Below are 21,895 nucleotides of genomic sequence, written 5' to 3'. Positions count from 1 at the left end.
CAGTGACAACGGAGGTGATGTGGTGGTTGACAGATAGGTGGTACTATGTTATCAGGGAATGGGGGACATTTCTTGTTAAATATTTTTCCATATGCCCTTACTCTGTTAATTGTTGCCAAGTATATGTTAAGGGAGTCTAAGAGATTTCCTACCCCACATTCCATTGCAGTCTAATTTAATCAAGCATTGCACACCACATTGCACGGGGCTGATCTTTGTCTTGATGTCTCTGGGCCATGCTGAGATGTTTTAGGCTGGTTTACTCTTAAGGTGTGGTCCTCAGACTGATGTTGATAGTTCTATGGGCTGCTCCATTGCCAATGATCACCTCATGGTTTTACCATAGTGGAGCAGTTTTCTCTTTCCATTACGTAGTCCCATCTGTACCTCCTTTGCTGTCCTGAAAGGAAGTAAACTTAGAAACTAGATTTCCAAGCTCGAAATATTAGAAGTCCTTATTTATGCACTGTATGAGGTAATGTTTCACAATTATGCAATACATTCAACTTTCTTAGTGCTGTTGCCTTTTTTTCTGTTCCTGTGAGAAAGAGGCTGCATTTTCATGGTCTTCACTCTGTAGGTGAGTAAACTGAAGTCCAGGGACATAACAGCTAGTTTGTGTCATGGGCAGAAGGAGCACCTGGGCCTCAGAACTTCCGACCCGGCCCCTGGTCCCTTCTGTCCACCGCTCATCCACACCCTCACTCCAACTGTCTGTCTGTCTATCTCTCATTAGCAGGTTGAGCCCCTCCTTCCACACCCATCCTGTACCAGTGAAAAGACAAAGATAGTGACAGTTGACAAAGGAATTAATGGTTATCGTGGTCTGCTTTGGGGAATAGTATTTTAACACAGCCAGGACTACTTCTATCCAAATATTCCTGGAAAGCAGTGAGGCCCCAAGAGAAGAAGGACACAGAGCCAGTGGTGGTCAGCCTGTTCCAAGGTCTCCCCCAGCTCTTCGGTGAGTCTGGCCACATGCTGGTTCCCCAGCCCCAGAGTGGCTTCCTTGGCCAGGGAAGAGGTCCTGCTTAGGGTGCCTTTCTTTGCTGTTGGAGTTTGTTGGGAAAGAAACTATATCTGGTTGTGGGTGTGTGATGTGGGCAAGAAGGGACTCAAGCTCCTTGGGTTTTCCATACTTTGGGGGCTGTGGCAGTGCTTCAGTTTGAAACTGAGGGTGCCTGTGTTCTCACTATAGTGAGCCCAGTGTTTAGGTTGGGAGAAACACCTCTCTGCAGCTGACCACGTCCAAGGCTCTCGCTTGGTAGTTTGTATTGTGTCATATTAGTGTTTATGAGGATTTCCAGCTCTTCTTTCTGCCCTTCTTATTTAACCCAGGGATTCTAAAGATCATCATCAATCCAGCAGGCTCCTTCATACCAGGGAGTGCTTTTATCTTTGAATAATGTAAAAGAGGATGGAATAATGCAGTGAGATATTTTCTTTTGGCAGAACTTGTGAAAACAAATAAACAAATTACATCCTCCTTGTTCCTTATTACTAGGAGTCTTCCCATGAATTTTTATGGCATTTAATGATGAAAAATTTACAGTGTTTGCAGAACTTTAGCATAGCTACTGGTTTCTAAAGTTGGCTTTCATGGATGATTGAAATAATAAGAAGATTGATGTTTTTATAAATGTTTCTAATTACCGCCCACAATTTCTGGCCGGAAAGTGGACTCCATGGGTGTTGGTAGTAAGTTAAATTATAAACTAAATTTGATGAAGAACAGTCATATGGTTGACAAAGTATTTTAATGATTTCATTCCATAATATTTTGTCTGATTTGGTTATAGAAACTTGGCATTGTAATATTTCCTTATAAGAAAATTTACAGAATTTACAGAAGTTACTGTGCTTTATACTTCAAAAGTGCTTGATGTCTCAACTATTATAATAGTTAAGCTCACTGCTCCTACTAAAATACTTATGTTACTGACCTTCTCTTCTGGGTGTTCAGCAACTAAAGTTTGGAGACCAAAACTAGCAAGGTAACTGGGCTAAGAGGACAGCCAATATTTTGGCCCTGGCCCCTCAAGGTCAGATCCAGGACACAAAGGAACCTTTCCTACAGGATCCTACATCTTTGGTCAGTCACTCAACCCCCTGAGCAGGGAGATTGCTGGGCATCAGAGGACAAATGTACTGTGTGCCAAAGGAGAGTCACTAAGAGGAAAAAAAATCTCCCACCCTTTCACTGCAAGTAACATGGTCAAGCAAGGCCAAGACCCATCCTGATGGCTGACACTCACAGAGGAGCTGAGAGGCTCTGTTCATGGTTCCAAAGTAATGCCTGGGGAAACTTAACTGACCTTGATAGATAAAAAGAGGTTCATACTGATTGATGCAAGTCTCACTTTAACTTGGTCTTAAACACCAGCAGAGAAGAACAACCAAAAGAGGTATAAAATAATGCCATAGTAATAAAGCTAGATGTAAAAAGGGGCTCCAGTCACTGACCCCTTCTGGCAGTTTCCAGCTCTACCAGTAGCTGACTATGATTATAGATCATTAGAAAAAAAAAACTATGGTAAAATCTGTAAGAGCTCGGCTAGAGTTTTATATTTCTTAGTGAAATTTTTTCTTCAAATTGTCTCTTATCTTCTTACAGCTAAAACTAGAGAGACTTATGACAAAGTATCAGACCTATAGATAACCTCTTATTAGTAAAAGAATCTAAGAGTCAGCAGTTTACAATCACTATTTCAATTTCTAAGTGTGACTTTCTCCCCAGCCTGCCCTTTCATTCTAGTGTGCTCATGCTTAGATTATGCATGCTCTAATTTCTTAAAAGTTTTGTTTATTCTTGCCTAGAGGTTGCCAAACTCCAAGCAGTCATACAAATGGAACCAATGACAAATGCACTAGACTTCTTTTACTGGGATCCACCAGATGGACCTTGTAAACGGCTTATAACTGCTAAACTATACAATATGACTTCTATGTTGGGATTCTGAAGTCCCCTGGACCTTCTCCTTATCCTCTTTGTGGGAGGCTATTACTAGTTCCTCCCAGTGGAGACCCTTGTTGGCTATATTCATAGCAATCCTGCTGACCTTATAATTTGGCCCATGTATTAACTGTTTCTTTGTCTCCTCCAGACTCAGAGCTATACGGCTACCAAGATGACAATGCCTGGCACCTATAGAGGGCCTTTAGATAGACTTTGTTGAGTATCTTTAACTGCTGATTACAACTACGATGCTCTTCAGCTGGAAGTAGCCAGAACTGTCTTCACCCTTTGCTCCCTCACAGCAGTTAGGGGTACTTCTTGGGGGGGGGAATATTGCAGATAGGTAAGTTAATTAGATATCTTGTGTGCAGTTAGACAGGCCCAGCCCTCCAGGAGCCAACACAGCAAGGAACCAACATGGAGAACAATTGAGGCACATTCACTGGTTAGCATTATAAAAAGGAAAAGAAGTACTACTTCCCCTAGAGATAGAGAGCAGTGATTGATATCTAAATGGAAAATTCCTTGTATGTGACTTGTCTTCCCATTTGACCCCCATTTAATCAGTATTACCTAGGTGACTGTACTTGTAATCTTATGGGTTGGTCATGGTTTTGTCCCACCTCATGCCCACCTTGTAAATCTCCATTGGGTCTTCTAGTTTTGTCCCACTTTGTACCAGCCTCACCACATGGCTTTGCTGTATAAAACATCTTTGAAAAGTCGGGTGGGTGGACAACCCACTTTCTGGTCTCCCTTCTGTGTCTCTTAGACAGAACCTTTCTTTCTCAATAAATTTTTCCTACTCTTAAAAAAAAAAAAGAAAAGTTGCAGAGCTCCTGTTAACTTTTAGGAGCTTTGTTTTCTTGTGGTCATGTGGCTCCAGTAATGTATTTTAAGAAAATGTATAGTAGGATAGAGTTGTTCCTAGCCTTGCAGGGGAGTCTGGTTCAAAACCTATTATCAGACTGTCATGACAGACTAAGAAGCCCTCCAGTGTGGATCCATCAGTATATAAAAAGATAACCCCTTGAAAGAATTGTCTTTTTAATGCTGCAATGTCTTCATTAATCAACTTAGATGTGAGAATGGCTTCTTAGAATAGCATTCTGACAAAGGGGAAAATATGCTGGGTTTTCTTTTCTGTTCATTGTGCTATTGGCTTTAAAAATAAATTAGGAAATTGTGAAAATATGGGAGCCCTCAGGTTCTCCATGTGGACATCTTTACCTCACATTCACCTCTTGATGTGTTCTGTACTAGTCCAGGTGCCGCATATAACCCTGTTTAACTGCAGAAATGAATCCCAACCAAACAACAATTAATCTTTGTTTCAGCAACTCCTAAGGATTCCAACAGTCTCAAAGCAAGACCAAGATCCAGGTAGTATTTGTTTAATTTCTGCTTTAATACCCTTTGTGTCCTGTCCCTGCCTAGAAATAAAAAGCCCCAAACCGAAACCATGACCTATCTCTTTTGTCTTTTGATTTGAAGCTAAAAGTATGGGGCCATTTCATTCATTGTGAGTGGCCTGCTTTGAACACAGTCATGCCTGGGGAACCTCTTAGTCTCTGATCATCAGTGTTAGATCATAGTGGCTGTTGCTCTCTGGCTCCCTGGCAGGAAGTGGGTTGTGTGCAATAACCCAGTTGGGGCAGGATGGTAACTAGTAGAGGGACGGAGTTTGGGAAAGAGAGAAAGACAATAGCGAACTGAAATCTGCTATTGTGACAAGGTGAACATCAAGAAGTAGGAAGTCTTGGGCTGGGGATTTAGCTCAGTGGTGCCGCCGCCTGCCTTGCAAGCACAAGTGCAAGGTCCCAAGTTTGATCCCTGGTACCAAAAAAAAAAAAGAAGTAGGAAGTCTGGGGACTAAAATCTAGAGTAGGGAAAATGCTTATGATTTCAAGCAGGCACAAAGCTTCAGGTAAGCAGTGCCTGTGGTCTCTTTGAGTCTATATTAGCACCTCTTCCCTGCTTCACATTTTAAAACTAGTCAGGGGAAGAGGGAGAACCAGTAAGGCAGAGCTGTGGTTGACATGAGGATCAGAAGAGAGGAGTAAAGGAGAAACACAGAAATACTAAGAGTTTATCCATCAAAGAGGAAAAATAATATTGGGACTGCTTTTCAGCAGTGTAAGGTAGGTGTGTGTGTGTTTTCTGAATTTTGCTTTGACTCTTTGTGACATTTTGCTTCTGGTGGCTACTAGATACATTCCTGAAAAAGCGAATTGAAACGTGATTAAATTTTATATGCTTGAAACACCTACATTTAGGAAAATCTCATCTTATTGTAAATCAATGAGTTAGCCTTAGTTTATCTTTTATGTTTGCATTTTCTAAATTGAGGTTTTGTTGCCATTTTAATGCATATATCTGCATTCATATGTTTAAAAATAGAGTAATTTATTTCAGTAGAAAGAAAAAGTATAGTCACTCTATGGTCACTACATATAGTTATTCTTCTTTAAAGGATGAATAGATTTTTGTTGTTGTTTTCTGAGACATTATGTAGTTCTCTATGTAGTTCAGGCTGGTTTTGAACTCACTATGGAGCCCAGGCTATCCTTGAATTTGAGGTGATCCTCCTGCTGCAGCCTCCCAAGTGCTGGGATTAGAAATGTGTACCATGATGATTTTTTACAAATTAGTATATACTAGCTGTGAGATATGGAAATAGTAATATTTATCTAATTTCATAGTAGGAAAATTCCTTGAATTGCAGAAATATACTCGTGTATTTTCTGTGTTAGCCATAAATTGAACTTAGCTTCTGCTGACTTTTTTTTCCTCCCTCAAAGTGAGTGAAATTATAAAATCCCATAGGAACAGTCTTCCATTATTAATGTGTCTGGCCACATTTTATATATTATTCTTTCAGAAATTGGCATCCTGGTCTAATTTTGATGATTTTATTTTCACTATTTCCAGTTGGGTCTTTATTGAGACCAAGTGAATCAACTCATTTTTATTCTCATTTTAAAAATAATAAAGATTTGTAGAAACATAAGGGAAAGAGGGCAAATCACCATTCTAGTATTACTGTGTCCATCATTTCGTCAATTCTCTGAATATTTATGTTTTAATTGGTTGCAGTCATGATTATACAATCTCACTTATTTGACACTCAGTACTTTTCCATATGAAAGTATAAACACAGATTATATATGGAAATGAGGTGTATGATATGGGACAGTGTGTTAATGTGCATGTGTGTTCACACAATTATTTCTACATGCATATTATTCTTTCTCGAGGGAAAGATGTCACCAAAGCTCTAAGTGGCATGGAAAGCTCTTTTGGTTTCTAGCTGAGGCCTCTAATTTCCCTTTTAAATCTAGAGTTCCCATTTTAAAACTTTGTTGTCTTCTCATATCAATTCCCTGTGATTCTGGTTGAAAGTGTTAGAGCATTCTTCCTTGCTAGGTCCTGCCTGTTTTTGCCTTGCCTGTCTTGCCAGTTATGTTATAGGGACCACCCCAGAGCATGTCACATACTATTATTGTGGTATTATTAAAGATTACAACCTTGCAAGACAGACAAAACCTCAACTACCACAAAGAAACCTTGAGAACCTTAGGAAAGTAAAAACTTGCTGTCAAAAACAGCTCTGCCAAGAACTGAAGGGACTTAATATTCCCTGATAGCTTGTAATTTCCTAAGTGCCATTCTAATAGCTAAATTCAAAGAATAGTCTCTTGAGGTTAATTTGTCTCTAGGTCACATCTCTGACTCAGAGGTCATTCTCTACCAGCTGAGAAGCTGAAGAGAAAGGACAAACAGTTCCAGTTCTTTCATTCTTTTCATGATCATTATGTTTGGAACATGTCCTGCAGATCTGTTCCTAAGCAATAGGCCAACGTAGAGAGTTCAATTAATTTAGAAAATTAGTCTCTGGCAAATATTCTAGCTATTACTGCCAAAGGACTTGTTCTCTGGCTCATAGACAGGATAAGAACGTTTTAAAAACAAAATTTACAGAGACTGGGGTTTGAATTGAACCTATATAACTTTCTAGCTGTGTGACCTTCAGTTATTTAGTTCCTTTTTCTTTAAATGTCACTATTCGAATTACAGTCTCAGAAGTTGCCTAGTTAGCTGTGCCTTGCTACACTTTAAGGAAGGTTAAGATTAGGCTTTTGCTTTGAAAATTTCCCCAAACCCTTATTTCTTAGGGTAAGGGAAGCAAAACCCCTCATCCTGATTGATATATGTTTTCCTTTCCTAAATTTCATTTGTGGTATATTCTTTTAAATATTTGATTCTCAGTCTCAGCTTATCTGTCCCAATACTCTATGTGCTTGTCATCACATTTGCAAATAAACCCGAGAAAAGTTCTATAATCAGTTAATACACGTGAAGCCCTTCTGTTAAAACATGGAAGTACCTAAGCCAAGGGGCTTACATTTTGTTCTTATTAACAACTCTAATAGAAGTTTATTTGAAGTCACACAGAGCCTTTGGGAGGGGATAAATTTAGGTCTATGGTATAATAAGAGCAAAGAGTTTAAAAAGATCCCAATTCATGGTTCAATTTGGACAATTATTGTACATGGTGGCATCCAAGGGATAGTAGAATTTATGGCTGCTGTTGGCAGGTCATCAGTCCTTTGCAATCACTTTGAATTTGTGGGTGTTTTCTATTTCAACCTAACTTCAGGGAGTAAAGCTTTGCTATTTCCCCTTTCCTCCCCTTCTGACCTTCCCTTATTTTGCTGCAGATCTTACTCTAGCACCTCCATAGAAGAGGCTATGAAAAGGGGCGAGGACCCTCCCACCCCGCCACCAAGGCCACAGAAAACCCATTCCAGAGCCTCCTCCTTGGATCTGAATAAAGTCTTCCAGCCCAGTGTGCCAGGTGAAGTGCTCCTTTGCCCCCTAAACCTTTCCTTTTCCTGTTGGAGCCAGTGTATATATCTGTCACAAAGACCTTTGTGAGTCTGGGGATGAAGTAGACTTGGTGGTTTCTCATCACAAGGTCTTCATGTCACCGTGGTATCCTTCTTCAGAAAAACAGTCCTAGATAGATATATAGCACATGGGTTTGGAACCTTGCTTAGGCTTGCTGTAGATCAAGAATTAGGAAATTCTCTACCAAGCGGACAAAAATGCTTCAAACCCAGGCAGCCCACTGTGTGCTTGGATGGAGTCTTGCTCTCTGCATCATGGTAATGTGTAAACAAGATCACTATCTGTCATTTCCTCAGACACTTGTGCGGTTCTTCTCCGCAAGATCTTGGTGATCAGTGCCTGGGCAGAACCTTCTCCTGCAGTTTTTCCTTATGTAGAAGATCCTGTGTGCCATAGGATTTAATGCAAAGGGGGCTTTAAGTCTGACTGGTGGTTGGCAGAGGGGTCTAGAGAAAGGGAATCTTCCGGTGGGCTGCTCTGGGGATTATGGAATGGGACTTCCTTGAGTCAACAGCTGTGCAGCAGGGCTGGAGGTAGAGGAAGCCAGAGGTGCCTATCTGCTCACTGGCTTCCTGTGAAGTGGGATATGTTCTCCTTGGGAAGCTAAGGAACAGAAGGTGAGAGACAAGCTTTTGCTTCAGTGCAGGTGATAGGATACAGCGCCATGCAAGGTGCTGTTTTCGGGGCAGCAAGGGCTTTTCCACTGACTCATATAGGCAAGCTAGAAATACAATGATTTCCTGAAACCTTTTAAAAATCCATGTGCATTTTAAATCAAGCCAGCCTCAGATGCTAGTGATTTGCAGATTATTATCTTTTCTACTAAAGCAAAAAGACTCTCCTTGGCTCACACATTAGCATGACCTCTGTGTCTGGGCAGAGCTCAGCATATTTTATTTGTTCCAATAAAGTACTCTCCTCACAGTAAAGTTATAGATTGTTTTTAAATATATTAGAATCTGGAACTATCTATGAGATTTGACTCTCTGCAATGAGTTCATTAGACAAAAATTTCTCTTGAATCCCTCCCCCATACTTTGATCCAAATTCTGGCATAATTTCTTAGTAACTTGTATTTAGGGTGCAAGTACTCACTGGTGATAATGCTGTAAAAATTTCACATTGCTGCCAGATCATGACCTAGCAGATTTTTATATGGATGCAGAAGAATTGAAACAATCTGGGCAACTATCCTCTTTCCCTTACAAAGAGGGAAGCTAGAAATATGTGCACATCTTTCAGGCTGTGTGACCCATGAGGAGATGCCAGCTGTGTTTGAGAATTGACATGCTGTGGCTTTTACAACTTTGCATTATAGGGTGGAAGAGACAAAGCAGGATTTGTTGCTCAGCTCAGCTGCTTTTTAACTGTTTAATTTTCAGCAAGTTGCTTAATCTTTCTGTACTTCAGATTTGTAATCTGTAAAATAGGGCCAGTACTCCATGGAGTGGTATGGTTTTGGTCAGGTTATAAACATAATACAAATATCACCCTGTTTGGCCCATAGGCCTCAGTATGGAGCCTAGGTGCATATTCCTGTGAGCTACAAATACCAAGGATTTAATGTCCCCAGGGGCAACCCTTGGCTGATGAGGCTAAAACCCACTACTCCCTGGGCCCCCAAGGACAATTTTGTGATTCTTTCTAGATAGTTATTCAGAAAGCTTGCAGGACTGAATCCCAGTTGCTTGGTATAGTACCCCAATCATTAGCGCAACTTTTCTTATTTTTTCCCTCCTGCCTTGATTCACTTTCCCCACACCTAACTAGAATACCTCCTCTCAAGTCCTTGTCTCAGGGACTGCTTTAGGGAGAACCTGAATTAAGAGAGTTTCCTTTGACCTCTCTAATGATGGTAAGACTTTACAATGAAAAGTATTTTAGTGTGATAAATGGCTCCATGAGGACCCTTCTGTGTCTAGATAAACCAAGATGTGGGCAAAGAAGAGTGGGGCAGGTGGCATCTGTATTCATGGCCTAATTCTATTGTGTTTTCAGAACAGGTTGACATAACAAACTTCTGTTGAGTAGTTCACATGAAGAATAGAATGTTTCTGCAGTGTGAAAAGCAGGTGTATCATTGCATTTACTTAACGTATTTTCATTTAGTTAATTCTCACAAAGTACAAGAGTCTGTTTAGATTATGTAGAATTTTAGTATATTACATACTGCTAGAAATTATTAAAATTGTGACAAATGAGAAACATGTACAATAAAGTCCAAAGATGCCAGAAAAGTCTACATATGAGAACCATGGTGCACACTTGGCAATCTGTTTGTTGCCCTTGCCTTTATGTATCACTTTAGGTAAACAGGTTCATACTATGCTTGCTCTTCTGTGTCCTGATCTTTCCAGTTAACCATCTTTCTGCTTCCTAGTAGAGAATGGAATCATCATTTTGATGCTTGTATGCTATGAGTATCCTGTACTTGATTATGTATTGATGGCGGTTTCTCTCCCTCTTCCCTGTCTCCTTCAGTTCCCCCTACTTTCCTCTGGATCTGTATTTATTTATTTATTTGATTATTTTTTTCTGGTACCAGGAATCGAACTCAGGACCTTGCACTTGCAAGGCAGGTGCAGCGCCGCTGAGCTAAATCCCCAGCCCCTTCTATGCTTTCCTCTGAAGCTCACCCTTGACCCCTAGGCCATCCCTCTTACTCTTTTTGCTCCTTTATTACCATTGCAGGTATCTCTCTCTCTCTCTCTTATGTTTTCCTCACAGCCTTCTGTTTCTCCTTTCTGCTCCCCCCTCTTTTCTTCTTCCTTCTCTTCTTCTCTTTTTGTTCCCCCTTCCTGAAGTAGGCATGAACCTATCCCTTTGCCAGGCTCCTCTACAACTCCACTGTGCTCTTAAGGTATAAACAAGGCAGAGGTTATCAGTGACTTCATATCCATATCTTTTTTCCTCATATAATTATTTTCTTGAATTAAGGGGACAAAGGCCATAAATGTTGAAAGTATAAATATATGTCACCAAACTGTGCTATAGAAAGCCAGTCTGGTAACTCCATTGCTAACATTGTCTGAGAGTGTTTTCTTACAATCTTGCCATTACTGGTTAATGTTCACTTAAATATTTTTATCAGTGCATATTAATTTTATATAATACTGGGTTTCATTGTGGAATGTTCATTTTTTTAAATGTTACCAATACAGTAGGCAAAATTTGCATTTCTTTAACTCCTAGTGAGGCTACGCATATTTTCATATCATTACTGGTCATTATTATGTCTTCTTTTGTGAATTACCTGCTCACAAGGCTTAGTGAGTTCTGTTGCTGCACCTGTCTTTGCCTGACCACAGACACTACTTGTCATGTCTTCCTTTATCCCAGGCTCTCGGGAATGTGAAGGTGGCCATGGGAAAGCTAATTTATTCTGCTATTCTGCTATAGGATTCAAGTAGGATTTAAGTGAATAGCTTAGAAGTAGATGGCATTAATGCATTAACATTTATGAAAAGAGGTAATATGATATAGGGAAAAATAAAGGGCTAATTTAAAATGTAAATCTATAAAAATAAACAAGGCCAACTTTGGAAATATAGAACAATTGGCTTCAACTCAGACATCTGTAAAGAGTGTGGATGTGTGATTTACTGGAGCCTGGACCATCCTAGGGCCGTAGAAATGGGCATCAAATCTAACGTGTGGGCTTTTATCAGGAGATGTTGATAGAATCTGATCACTGTGTGTAATAGGGAGACCACCATTTGGAATAGATGGTTCAGGTCTTGCAGCTATTTTATCACAGTCCCACACAGTTGCTGTGTTTGACAGAGGACAGAAATGTGCAAGGAAGTCTTAAGTCAGGGATGGTTCAAGTCTCCAAAATCAGGAGTCAAAGCTAGGACTTGCTTGCAGCGATGTTTACATTTTATTCTCTATACCAGTGGAGGCAAACCTGTGGCATGCGTGCTGCATTGGGCACACAGAGCCCTCTTTGTAGGCACATGAGCCAAGTTGCCCCAGCAGCTGAGCATCAGATATTCAGTTTAATTGCAGTGTTGTACTTTGTGATAAATAAGTGGGTTTTGGGTTGCAGTTTGGGTACTCGATCTCTGAAAGGTTCACCATCAACTGCTTTATACTGTTAGTCATGAAACAGTTTTTTATTATTGGAATTTCTGTAAGAAAAACCACATTGTGAAGCCCTAACCTAACCTTTTCCTCATTAAAACAATTGTTTTCATTAGATGATTTTTAAAAAAATAAATAGCTTCTTCTCTTCAACTGGGTAGAAATTTCCCTCTTTCCAGGGATTGATCCAGGGCCTTCACACTGAGCTACATCCTCAGCCCTTTTTTATTTTTAAATTTTGAGACAAGGTCTGGCTAAGTTGCCCAGGGTCAGCTTGAATTTGTCGTCCTTCTGCCTCAGCTTCCCAGAGCATTGGGATTACAGGCCTGCTCCATCACACCTGGCCCTCCTCCCACTTTTGGCTCTGACCTACCTCTTCCAAAGCCATGCCTAGGGTTTATAGCCCAAGGTTTCCATGGTGATGGTAAAAGCCTGAACTGTCTCTGCCACAACAGCCCTGTTTTTGTCACTGAGCTTCCCGGCAGAAGGGACAGAGATTGTGTGAAGGACACATAGACATGCCTTTAAAGCTTCAGATCACAAACTCTCCTCACTTCTACCACTTCCACTCAAATCTAATACAGGAAACCTAGTCCTATGGGTATATCTAGCTGCTGGGCAAGGCCTCTGTTTCCTAGGGGCACCCTCTTACTTTAAGAGAGGAGTGGTTATAGATAGACAGCTTTTTCTATCTGTCCCCATATGGCCAAATATATTGAGAGTAACATGTTAAAACCATTACTGTGGTGAACAAAATATGTCCATGAGTAGTGTCTGTGTATGGTAACTAATTTCCAATGTCTGCTTTCAATATATACCACTAATAAACATTCATTCCATGGTTAAGAAATTATGGCAATCCATGCCATGGAATCTTATGAAGTTGTTCAAAAACCAATGCATGTGTATCAGATGGAAGGCTGTCTGAGATAAATGACAAAGGTGTAGTGCAGAATGCATATGTTTGCAAATGTGTAGACAATTTCAGGAAGGATACTTAAAAAAACTGGCAATGATGGTTGCCCCTGGGGAGAGGAACAGTGTGACTGGGGACAGGGCTGATTGTATACCCATTTGTATCTTTTAAATTTTGCCTTATGTACAGATACCACCTGTGACAGTCAAGCTTAATTGTCAACCTGATTGGCTTGGGAGCCACCTAGGGGATTAATAGCAGATGCTTCTGAATGTATCTGGGTGGGCCATGCAGGGTTCTGGTCCCCACCCCTTCTTCTTTGACACCTTTCTCCTGCTGTGCTTCCCAGCAACTGTGAACTGAGCAGCTTTGTTTCACCAGGCTCTTCTACCATGATGTTTTTATCTTGGAGACAGCTGACCATCAACTGAATCCTCTGAACCTATGAGCCTCTCTTCCTTTAAGTAGTGGGTGTCAGGTATTTTGTCCAGCAATGGGCAAGGTGACTAATACAGAGCATATTACAAGAAGTTTCCTTTTCACTCTTTAGCTGCAGTGATGATGGCATGTAAGAATTCCTGAGATCTTTGTCTTGGCTAAATTTACCTGTTTCAGACTTGTCTACCATTCTGTATCCAAGGTATCTTTATGACCATCTGCTACCACTTCCTGGAAGGCAGCTGAAACGACAGAATTCCAGAGCATTCTTTCAGGCTCAGATACGTTCTTTGGATTACTTTTCAGTGTCCCTCCATCACTGAGGAATAGTTTTGGAGGACTTCCCAAAGCCTCCATTGTGAAATGAACAGTTGGGCAAAATGTCATGTCACGGGAAGGGCTCTGGCTTAACTCACAAAGTGGGTGTGTTTAGTGAGAGTGAACTGACAGGAGTCTGTCCTGGCTTTTCTACAAATGAGTATTTCTCTCTATAACTTGAGAAATGAGTAAGCCCTTCAGGAATAAGACACATTCTCAGGGCCAAACTTATTTTTCAAGATCTCTGAAGGATGAACTTGGCCACGTGGACAGCTCTGCCTTACAGGTTTCTTTCTGTGTCATTCTTGTGAGAGCTACTTGTTCTCTTTTAAATTCCATTCTGCTCCACATCCAAACTTTTGGGTCCACATGCACAGTCAACCAAGGTTTCAATTTGGCAGACTTGGCAGCCCTGTTTTTGTAAGTGAAAGTTTTATTGAGATATAATCTACATAGTATAAAATCTATCCTTTAAAAAAGTATACAATTTGGGGACTTTTTGTATATCCATTGTGTTATATCATCAACACTATTAATTTCAGAACGTTTTCATCACCCCCAAAAGAAATCATATATCCATAGCAGACAACTCTTCATTCCATTACCTCTTCCCTTACCCCTGACAAACACAAGTGCACTTTCTGTTTATATGGATATGCCTGTTCAAGACATTTCATATTAATGGAATCATATAATTAATGGAATTTTCCACTTAATGTAATGTTTTCGAGGTTCATCCACATTGTAGCACAAATCAGTACTTTATTTCTTTTGCAGCTGAATAATCTCCCATTTTATAGATGTACCACATTTTGTTTTATCATTTATCTGTTTATTGACTATTGAGTTGTTTCTATGTTTTACTGTTGTGAATAATTCTGTTACGAATTACTCAGGCAAACATGAAAAATATTTCCATGAAAACATATTCTTTCTCTTGGGTATATACATAGGAGTGGAATTTCTGGTTCAAATAGTAACTCTATGTTAAACATTTTGAGGATCTAACAAACCATCTTTCAAAGTAGCTGCATCATTTCACTAGTGATGTATAAGAATTTCAATTTCCTCACATCCTTGAAATACTTGTTATTGTCTTTTCTTATTTTAGCCATCCCAGTGAATATGAAATGATATTGTTATTGCGGTTTTACTTACATTTCTAATGACCAGTGGTGTTATACATCTTTACGTGCATTTATTGGCTTGGTTTATGTCATCTTTGGAGAAATGTCTGTTGGAAATCCTTGCCCATTTTAATAAGTTCTTTTTATTATTGATTTGTAAGTCTTCTTTACATATTCTAAATACAAGTTTCTTTTTAGATATTTTATTTTTAAATATTTCCTCTTATTCTGTGGGTTGTTCTTCCACCTTTTTGATGGTGTCTTTTTTTTTGGTTTTTGCCTTTTTTTGTTGTTTTTTTTTTTGATACTGGGGATCGAACTCAGGACCTTGCGCTGGCAAGGCAGGCAGCAGAACCACTGCGCTAAATCCCTGGCCTGTTTTTTTTTTTTTTTTTGATGGTATCTTTTGAATTATAAAACATTTTAAATTTGATGAGATACAATTTAACCTATTTTTTTGTTGCTTGTGCTTTTGGTGTCATATCTAAAGAACAATTGCTTAACTCGAGGTCACAAATATTTACTCCATTTTTCTTATAAAAGTTTTATAGTTTTAGGTCATATATTTAGTCCAGAGACCTTGCCTGAGACTGAGATTAAGGATGGTGGAGTAATAAACCTTGCAGAAGAAATTTTAGGGCAGTCTAATGTTGAGGTGGTGGCATGGCTACTGTTCGGGGGTTTTAGCCAGATTTATGTTGAGAATCAAGAGCAAAGAGCCCAGAAAAATGATTTAAAACATTTTGAGTTTGGCCAGAAAGAAAAGCTGTGTACTGCAAAGATAGAGCAGAGGAGGGCCGAGGATTTAGCTCAGTGGTTCTGCCGACTGCCCCACAAGTGCAAGGCCCTGAGTTTGATCCTTGATACCAAAAAAAAAAAAAGCTATTGGGCTGGGGATTTAGCTCAGTAGTTCAGCTGCCTGCCTTGGGGAAAAAAAAAAAGATAGAGCAGAAGAAATCTTGATTTCTGAGATGGAACAGAATAGAAAAGATGGCCTGAGGGCATCACAAGAAATAGCCACTCTTTGCAGCCTCTAAATTGCAAAAGTGGAAGAATTTGCTTTGAGAAGAGAGTCCCAGAGCACCATGTTCCAGAATGGTTGTGGCCTAGGGAAGCTGTTCCTTTGCATTTGGTGCATAGGCACTGGATCCCTACAACCAAGAGGGAAGGAAGCCGGGCTACTGCTCCAGCTGACAGTAGACCTTGGTGTCATCCATGTGGTGCTGGTTTTAGGTGCATGCAGAATATGATAGTTGTAGGGTCAGGAAGGCTTCCACCCAGATTTCAAAACAAAGCCTGGGAGATCAGGCAGTGTGCCCCTGAGGGGGCAGTGTGTGAAGCTGTGAATGTGAAGCCAAAGTTGCAGTGGAGATCTCAGAAGTTTGGAGAAGCCAGGAGTGTGGATCTTCTGAGGAAAACTGCAAGGAGGGAGCAGAGCTGTCCCAAGAGAGAAGCCATCGGAGCTACCACCACTGAAAGTGCTGTAGGGACAGAGCCACCCAAGCCCTTTGGAGTTCACATCTTGCCACAGATTCTCTTGAGTGCTGGACATGGAACTACAGGAATTAATGTTTGCCCTGCTGGATTTTGGATTTGCTTTGGTTCCATTCCTTTCTATCCCCCTCTTTGTACCTTTTGTAATGGAAATGTCTATCTTGTGCCATTGAGTGTTGGAAGTGTTTAACTTCCTTTTCATTTGTACAGGGGCTTGCAGCTAAAAGTTTGCCTTAAATCTCAGAAGAGACTTTGGACTTGGACTTTTCAGCAATGGTGAAACTGTTAGGACTTTGGTGACTCTTGGAGATGGGCATAAAGGGATGTGCATGAGTCTTTGGGGAGGCCAGTGGCAGAACATTATGGCTTGTGTCTAGATGTACCCCCAAAGCTTCATGCAGTCATAGGTGGGGCTTTTTCAGAGGTGGTTGAATCTAGTGTGGGTGATTGATTCATGGTGCAGTGCTAGGATTAAGGGCGCTAGGATTAAGGGTGAGTGGTTGCTAAATCAGTCCACTGATTGGTTTGGCACCACCCTAATCCCCGTAGCCTGGATACAATATAAGGGACAGAAAGAGGCTTGCCTTGTCCCTTGTTGCTTTTGCTGTCTTCTGCTTGCCATGAAGTGGTTCTCTATTTGCCCCTCTGCCAAGCCCCTGCCTTGGAGGCAGCTGATTATGGACTGAAACCTCTACAAACTGTGAGCTAAATAAACCTTTTCCCCTTTAATTTTGGATGTCAGGTATTTTGTCTCAGCAACGAGAGAAAAGTAACTAAGACAATGCTGTTAAGTCTATTTGAAGTTTGGTTCAACTCTAATATTTCCTTGTTAATTTTTGTCTGGTTGATCAGTCCATTTGTGACAATGGAGTATTGAGGTCCCCTGTTACAACTGTATTGGTGTTTATCTGATTTCTCATGTCCATTAGTGTTTGTTTTATGAAGTTGGATGCACCAGTATTTGTATTTGTAATTGTTAGATCTCCCTGTTGAATTGTTCCTTTAACCAGTATGTAGTGACCTTCTCTATCTCTTCTGATCAATCTCAGCGTGAAATCCACTTTGTTTGCAATTAGGATAGCCATGCCCATTTTTTTTCCAGATTCCCATTGTATGGAATATTGTTTTCCATCCTTTGATTTTTAATCCATGAGTTTCTTTTTTAATTAAATGCGTTTCTTGTATGGTGCATATCATTGAGTTTTATTTCTTTTTTTTTTTTTTTTTTTGGTACCAGAGATCAAACCCAGGTCCTCAGCTTGTGAGGCAGGCGGTGGAACCACTGAGCTAAATCCCCAGCCCAAGTTTTATTTCTTGACCATTCTGCCAAACTGTGTCTTTTGATTGGGGAATTGAGAACATTCCCATTGAGAGTTATTATTGAGAGGTATTGACTTAATTCTTGTCATTGCATTATTTTGCTTTTGCTGATTTTCTCATTTTTTATCGTTTTGTTTAGCTGGTCATCTTGCTAGGTGTATTAATTCTCTTTGACTTATTGACATTATTGACTTCATTGTCCCCTTCTAGAATATCCTTGAGAATTTTTTGTAGTCCTGGTTTGGTGGTCATGAATTTCTTGAGGTGCTTCTTGTCACGGAAATACCTTATTTCTCCATCAATTTTGAAGGAAAGTTTTACAGGATACATAAGTGAGGGTTAGAAGTTGTTATCTTTTAGGGCTTAGAAACACTTTATTCTATTTTTTTGTTTGGTACCAGGAATTGAACTCAAGGACTCATACTTGCCAGGCAGGTGCTGCACCACTGAGCTATATTTCTGGCCCTGTAAACACTTTACTCTTTTTTTTTAAACTGAATATCCTTTTATTTGTACATTTTAGGTGTACAATATTATGACATTCATCATTGGAAATTTGCACCTTTACATACTCTCTTGGTTCTCATTTTTTCCCCCTTCCCCTACCCTCCCTATTTACAAAGACTTCGTTTCCATTTTTTCATTTTCTCATATTAATTCCATTCCCTTCTTTCCTTTCCCCTACCCCTCCCACTTCCCCTTCCCCTTTGCCCCTTTTCTTCTATTTCACATTATCTATTATAACTTTTAGTCCTTATTTATACTTTCAGTTTCTCACACTAGAGAAACTACTCGATATTTACACATGTGTGTCCTATTTATTTCGTTTGAGTATTGCCTCAGTGTGCATCCATTTAGCAATAAATGTCTCTAATTTCTCATTTTTTATGGCTGAGTAATACTCCATTTTATAAAAAAAAACACATTTTCTTGATCCAGTCTCCAGTTGATGGGCATTTGGGCTGTTTCTAAGTTTTAGCTATTACAAATTGTGCTGCTATGAACATGGGTGCACTGTGGTATGATTCTTTTAATTCTTTGGAGAAGATACCCAGCAGGGTAATAGCTGGGTCAAATGGGACTTCCAATCCTAGTTCTTTGAGGTATCTCCATACTGATTTCCACAGTGGTTGCACCAGTCTACACTCCTACCAGCAGTGGAGCAGGGTTCCTCTTTCCCCACAGCCCCGCCAGCATTTGTTATTGGTTGATTTCTTGATAGCAGCCATTCTTTCTGGGGTGAGGTGAAATCTCAGCGTTGTTTTCATTTGCATCTCTCAAATGACCAGTGATGTTGAACATTTTTTCATATGTTTCTTTGTCATTTCTACTTCTTTGTGTGAGAAATGTCTGTTCATTTCACATGCCCATTTTTGGATTGGGTCTTTAAATTTGGGAGGTCTGATTTTTTTAAGTTCTCTATAGATTTGAGATAGTAGGCCTTTGTCTGAGGGACCGCTGGTGAAGATTTTTTCCCACATTGTGGGTTGTCTTTTCACACTGCTGGTGGTTTCTCTTGTTGTGCTGGTGGTTTCTCTTGTTGTGCAGAAGCTTTTTAGTAAGAAGAGATCCCACTTGCTGATTGTTTGTGCTAGTTCACGACAATTGAGGTTTTGTTCATAAAATCTTTTCCTACACCAATGTCTTCAAGAGTTCTACCTAACCTCTGTTCCAGCCGGTTCAGCGTTTCTGTGTAACCACTTTACTCTTAAGTTGTCCTGGCCTTTAATGTTTGTATAAAGAAGTCTGGTGTATTTCTGATGGGTTTATGTTTGTATATAACTCATTGCCTTTGTCTACCAGCTTTTAAGATTCTGTCTGTTTTGGAAGTTTGAGTACAGTGTGGTGCAGAGAGTTTTCTTTTGGTCATGGCTATTTGGTGTTCTGTTTGTATGTTTATTTCTTTCTCTATATTTGGGAAGTTTTCTGCCATTATTTCTGTGAACAGAAATATTTATGCTGTCTTCTGATTTTTCACTTATTCCAATTTATCTTAGTCTCCTTTGTGCCCTCTAGCAGCTGTTGATTCCATGTTTCATGTTCTGTTATTACTTTTAATTCTTTTGTTGGTTTTCTGCAGTTGGTCTGTGAAGGCATCATTGTCTTCTAGTCATAAAATTCTGTCCTAACATTGTCTGTGTCTGCTGCCCATACTTTCAATAGAATTTTTGATTTGCTGGATTTCTGATTTTAATCTTTTCATGGAGTATAGTTGTTCACTAAACTGGTCATTCATGTTTTGTATCATTTTTTAAAAGCTAATATAGCTTTTTTTTTCTGGTACTGAGGATCAAACTCGGGACCTTGCACTTGCGAGGCAGGTGGCGGAACCACTGAGCTAAATCCCCAGTCCCAAATCTAGCTTTTTATTAGTGTTTTCCAAAAGCTCTTAGATCATTTTGGGTATCACCTCCATTATATATTTAGTTATATCATCTTCGATCCCACTGAGTACCTCTGATCTGTTTTCTAACCTTCTCTCTTATCCTTTTGAGTAATTTGGGTGTGTGGCTTATGTTATTCTTTCCTTCAGTGCCCCCTGCATCAGCTTTGGGGGAATTGGGAGTTTGGGGAGGCATTTTTTTGCCTTATCTTCTCAAGCATTTATTCTTTTATTTGTTTGTTGTTTGTGCTCAGGTTTGTTGACACTTATAAAGACTTTGTTGCTAGTATAGAGATCTCTTTAGTTGCTTTTCAGTGATGTACTTTGGGCATAGCTAACTATAGTCCTTTGCCTCAGTCCTAGAATCAAACCATCTTGGTTAGTTTGGGAGGGGAGAATGCAGTGTAATTAGTCCAATGACCGAGTTTTCTGGCAATGATACTGTTAATGTCACAAGGGTAATATGAGTTTTGGCTTACAGAGAAATACTAATAATTATGCAACCCTGGTAGTATCAAGTTAATCAGCTACAGTATTATTGTCCATGAAAAGTTGTATATTAACATACCGTAAGAATCAATAATGTACCACCCTTAACCCTAGAGAAGAAATCCACAATTATGGTGTAAACATTAAGTCAATCCAGGTCTTGACTTACAGTTAATATGTGTCAAATGCAACAATGATGTCTGTGCTAATGGTAGAAAAGAATTTAATGGTAGTTTTACAGAGTTAACTATCAAAGGATTAACAAAGCTTTGTGGTTATACTGTTTGGGAACAGAGGAATGCCAGAGAAAAACTTTGAAACATTATACTCTATGTGATAAGAATGAGGAGAGAGAAGTGTTACAAAGGATCCTATTGGGGAGTAGACATACATTTATAAAATTAGGTAAAGGTAAGAGAAAAAACTTGCAAGAAATAGAAGATGGAGGAAAAAAGGAAAGAAATTCAATAGGGAGGTGCAGAACACATGCCGAATCAGCCCGCTGCAGACAGGCAGGTCTGTGCACGCCCTACCGAGGTCCTGAGTCAGGTGGAAGACACCGAATCACCCCACTGCAGACAGGCAAGCCACCTGATTCCATATTACAAAGGCGCAGAGAACACCAGACCACCAGACCAAGGTACTGAGTCCCACTGTTCCCGGCTCAGAGGTAGGGGCTTCTGAGCTGTCGTCCCACTGCTCCTGGTCCAGAGGAAGGGGCTTCCCGGTCACCATCCCTCCCACTGCTCCCAGCCCAGAGGAAGGGTCTTCCGGGCCACCATCCCTCCCACCGCTCCCGGCCCAGAGGGAGGGGCTTCTGAGCAACCATCCCACTGCTCCTGGTCCAGAAGAAGGGGTTTCCGGGCCACCATCCCTCTGGCTGCTCCCAGCCCACAGGAAAGGGCTTTTGGGTCACCATCCCTACCGCTACTCCCGGCCCCTGTCCCACCTCACCCACCTCAGAGGAGGTAATCCTTGCAGGCGCTAACAGCTCCCCGCCCCAGTCGAAATGAGAAAACACGTAAATAAGTCTCAAAACCAGACTTCCAGATCACCTACGGCAACCCCAAAGGGAAATGAGATGGAACACTCTGATATTCAACCACCTGGACCCACTGAACTGGCAACAAAAGGGGATCTGGAAAAAAAGAAATCAGAAATAATTTCTCAGATAACAGGAGAAATTGTGCCCTTAGTGCAATTCAATAGGGAGTAAAATAAGAGAGAAAAATTAAAGGGAGAAAAATAAAAGGGAGAGGAGGAAAAATAAAGAAAAAAGAAGTAAGGAAAACAGGTAAGAAGCAAGAAAGAAGGACAAAGGAAAGTTCCCCAAGCCCTAATAAACTGGTCAAGAAAAAAAGAGGAAAAGGAAGCAGAAAAAAAGAAAAATAAAACAAAACGAAAAATTAGAAACAATGCGCACATTCACAAAAATCAAAAAATCCCAACCAAACCACTCC

General features: G+C 40.2%; 1 protein-coding gene across 19 annotated transcripts in view; it reads left to right on the top strand.

Annotated features, from left to right (window-relative positions):
* The window catches only part of Reps2 (RALBP1 associated Eps domain containing 2), a 384,213-nt gene that overhangs the window by 166,529 nt on the left and 195,789 nt on the right, over positions 1 to 21,895 (top strand). For 11 of the 19 annotated variants that reach the window (XR_015444116.1, XR_015444115.1, XR_015444113.1 and 8 more), the window contains exons 12-13: positions 4,294 to 4,339; positions 7,678 to 7,814. The exons of the other annotated variants lie outside the window; for them this stretch is intronic. Coding sequence is in view for 5 of the 11 variants with exons in the window: in XM_087193684.1 (XP_087049810.1) it covers positions 4,294 to 4,339; positions 7,678 to 7,814 (183 nt within the window). In the remaining 6 variants the exon portion in view is untranslated. The remainder of the gene's footprint in view (positions 1 to 4,293; positions 4,340 to 7,677; positions 7,815 to 21,895) is intronic. 19 annotated transcript variants of the gene reach the window in all.

This window comes from Heterocephalus glaber, unplaced genomic scaffold, assembly GCF_053883595.1.
Source record: "Heterocephalus glaber isolate CG9 unplaced genomic scaffold, H.glaber_assembly_v1.0 deba00001594, whole genome shotgun sequence".
Classification (NCBI taxonomy): domain Eukaryota; kingdom Metazoa; phylum Chordata; class Mammalia; order Rodentia; family Bathyergidae; genus Heterocephalus; species Heterocephalus glaber.
The sequence above is the reverse complement of the archived record's forward strand: the minus strand, read 5'-3'. Positions and strand labels throughout refer to the sequence as shown.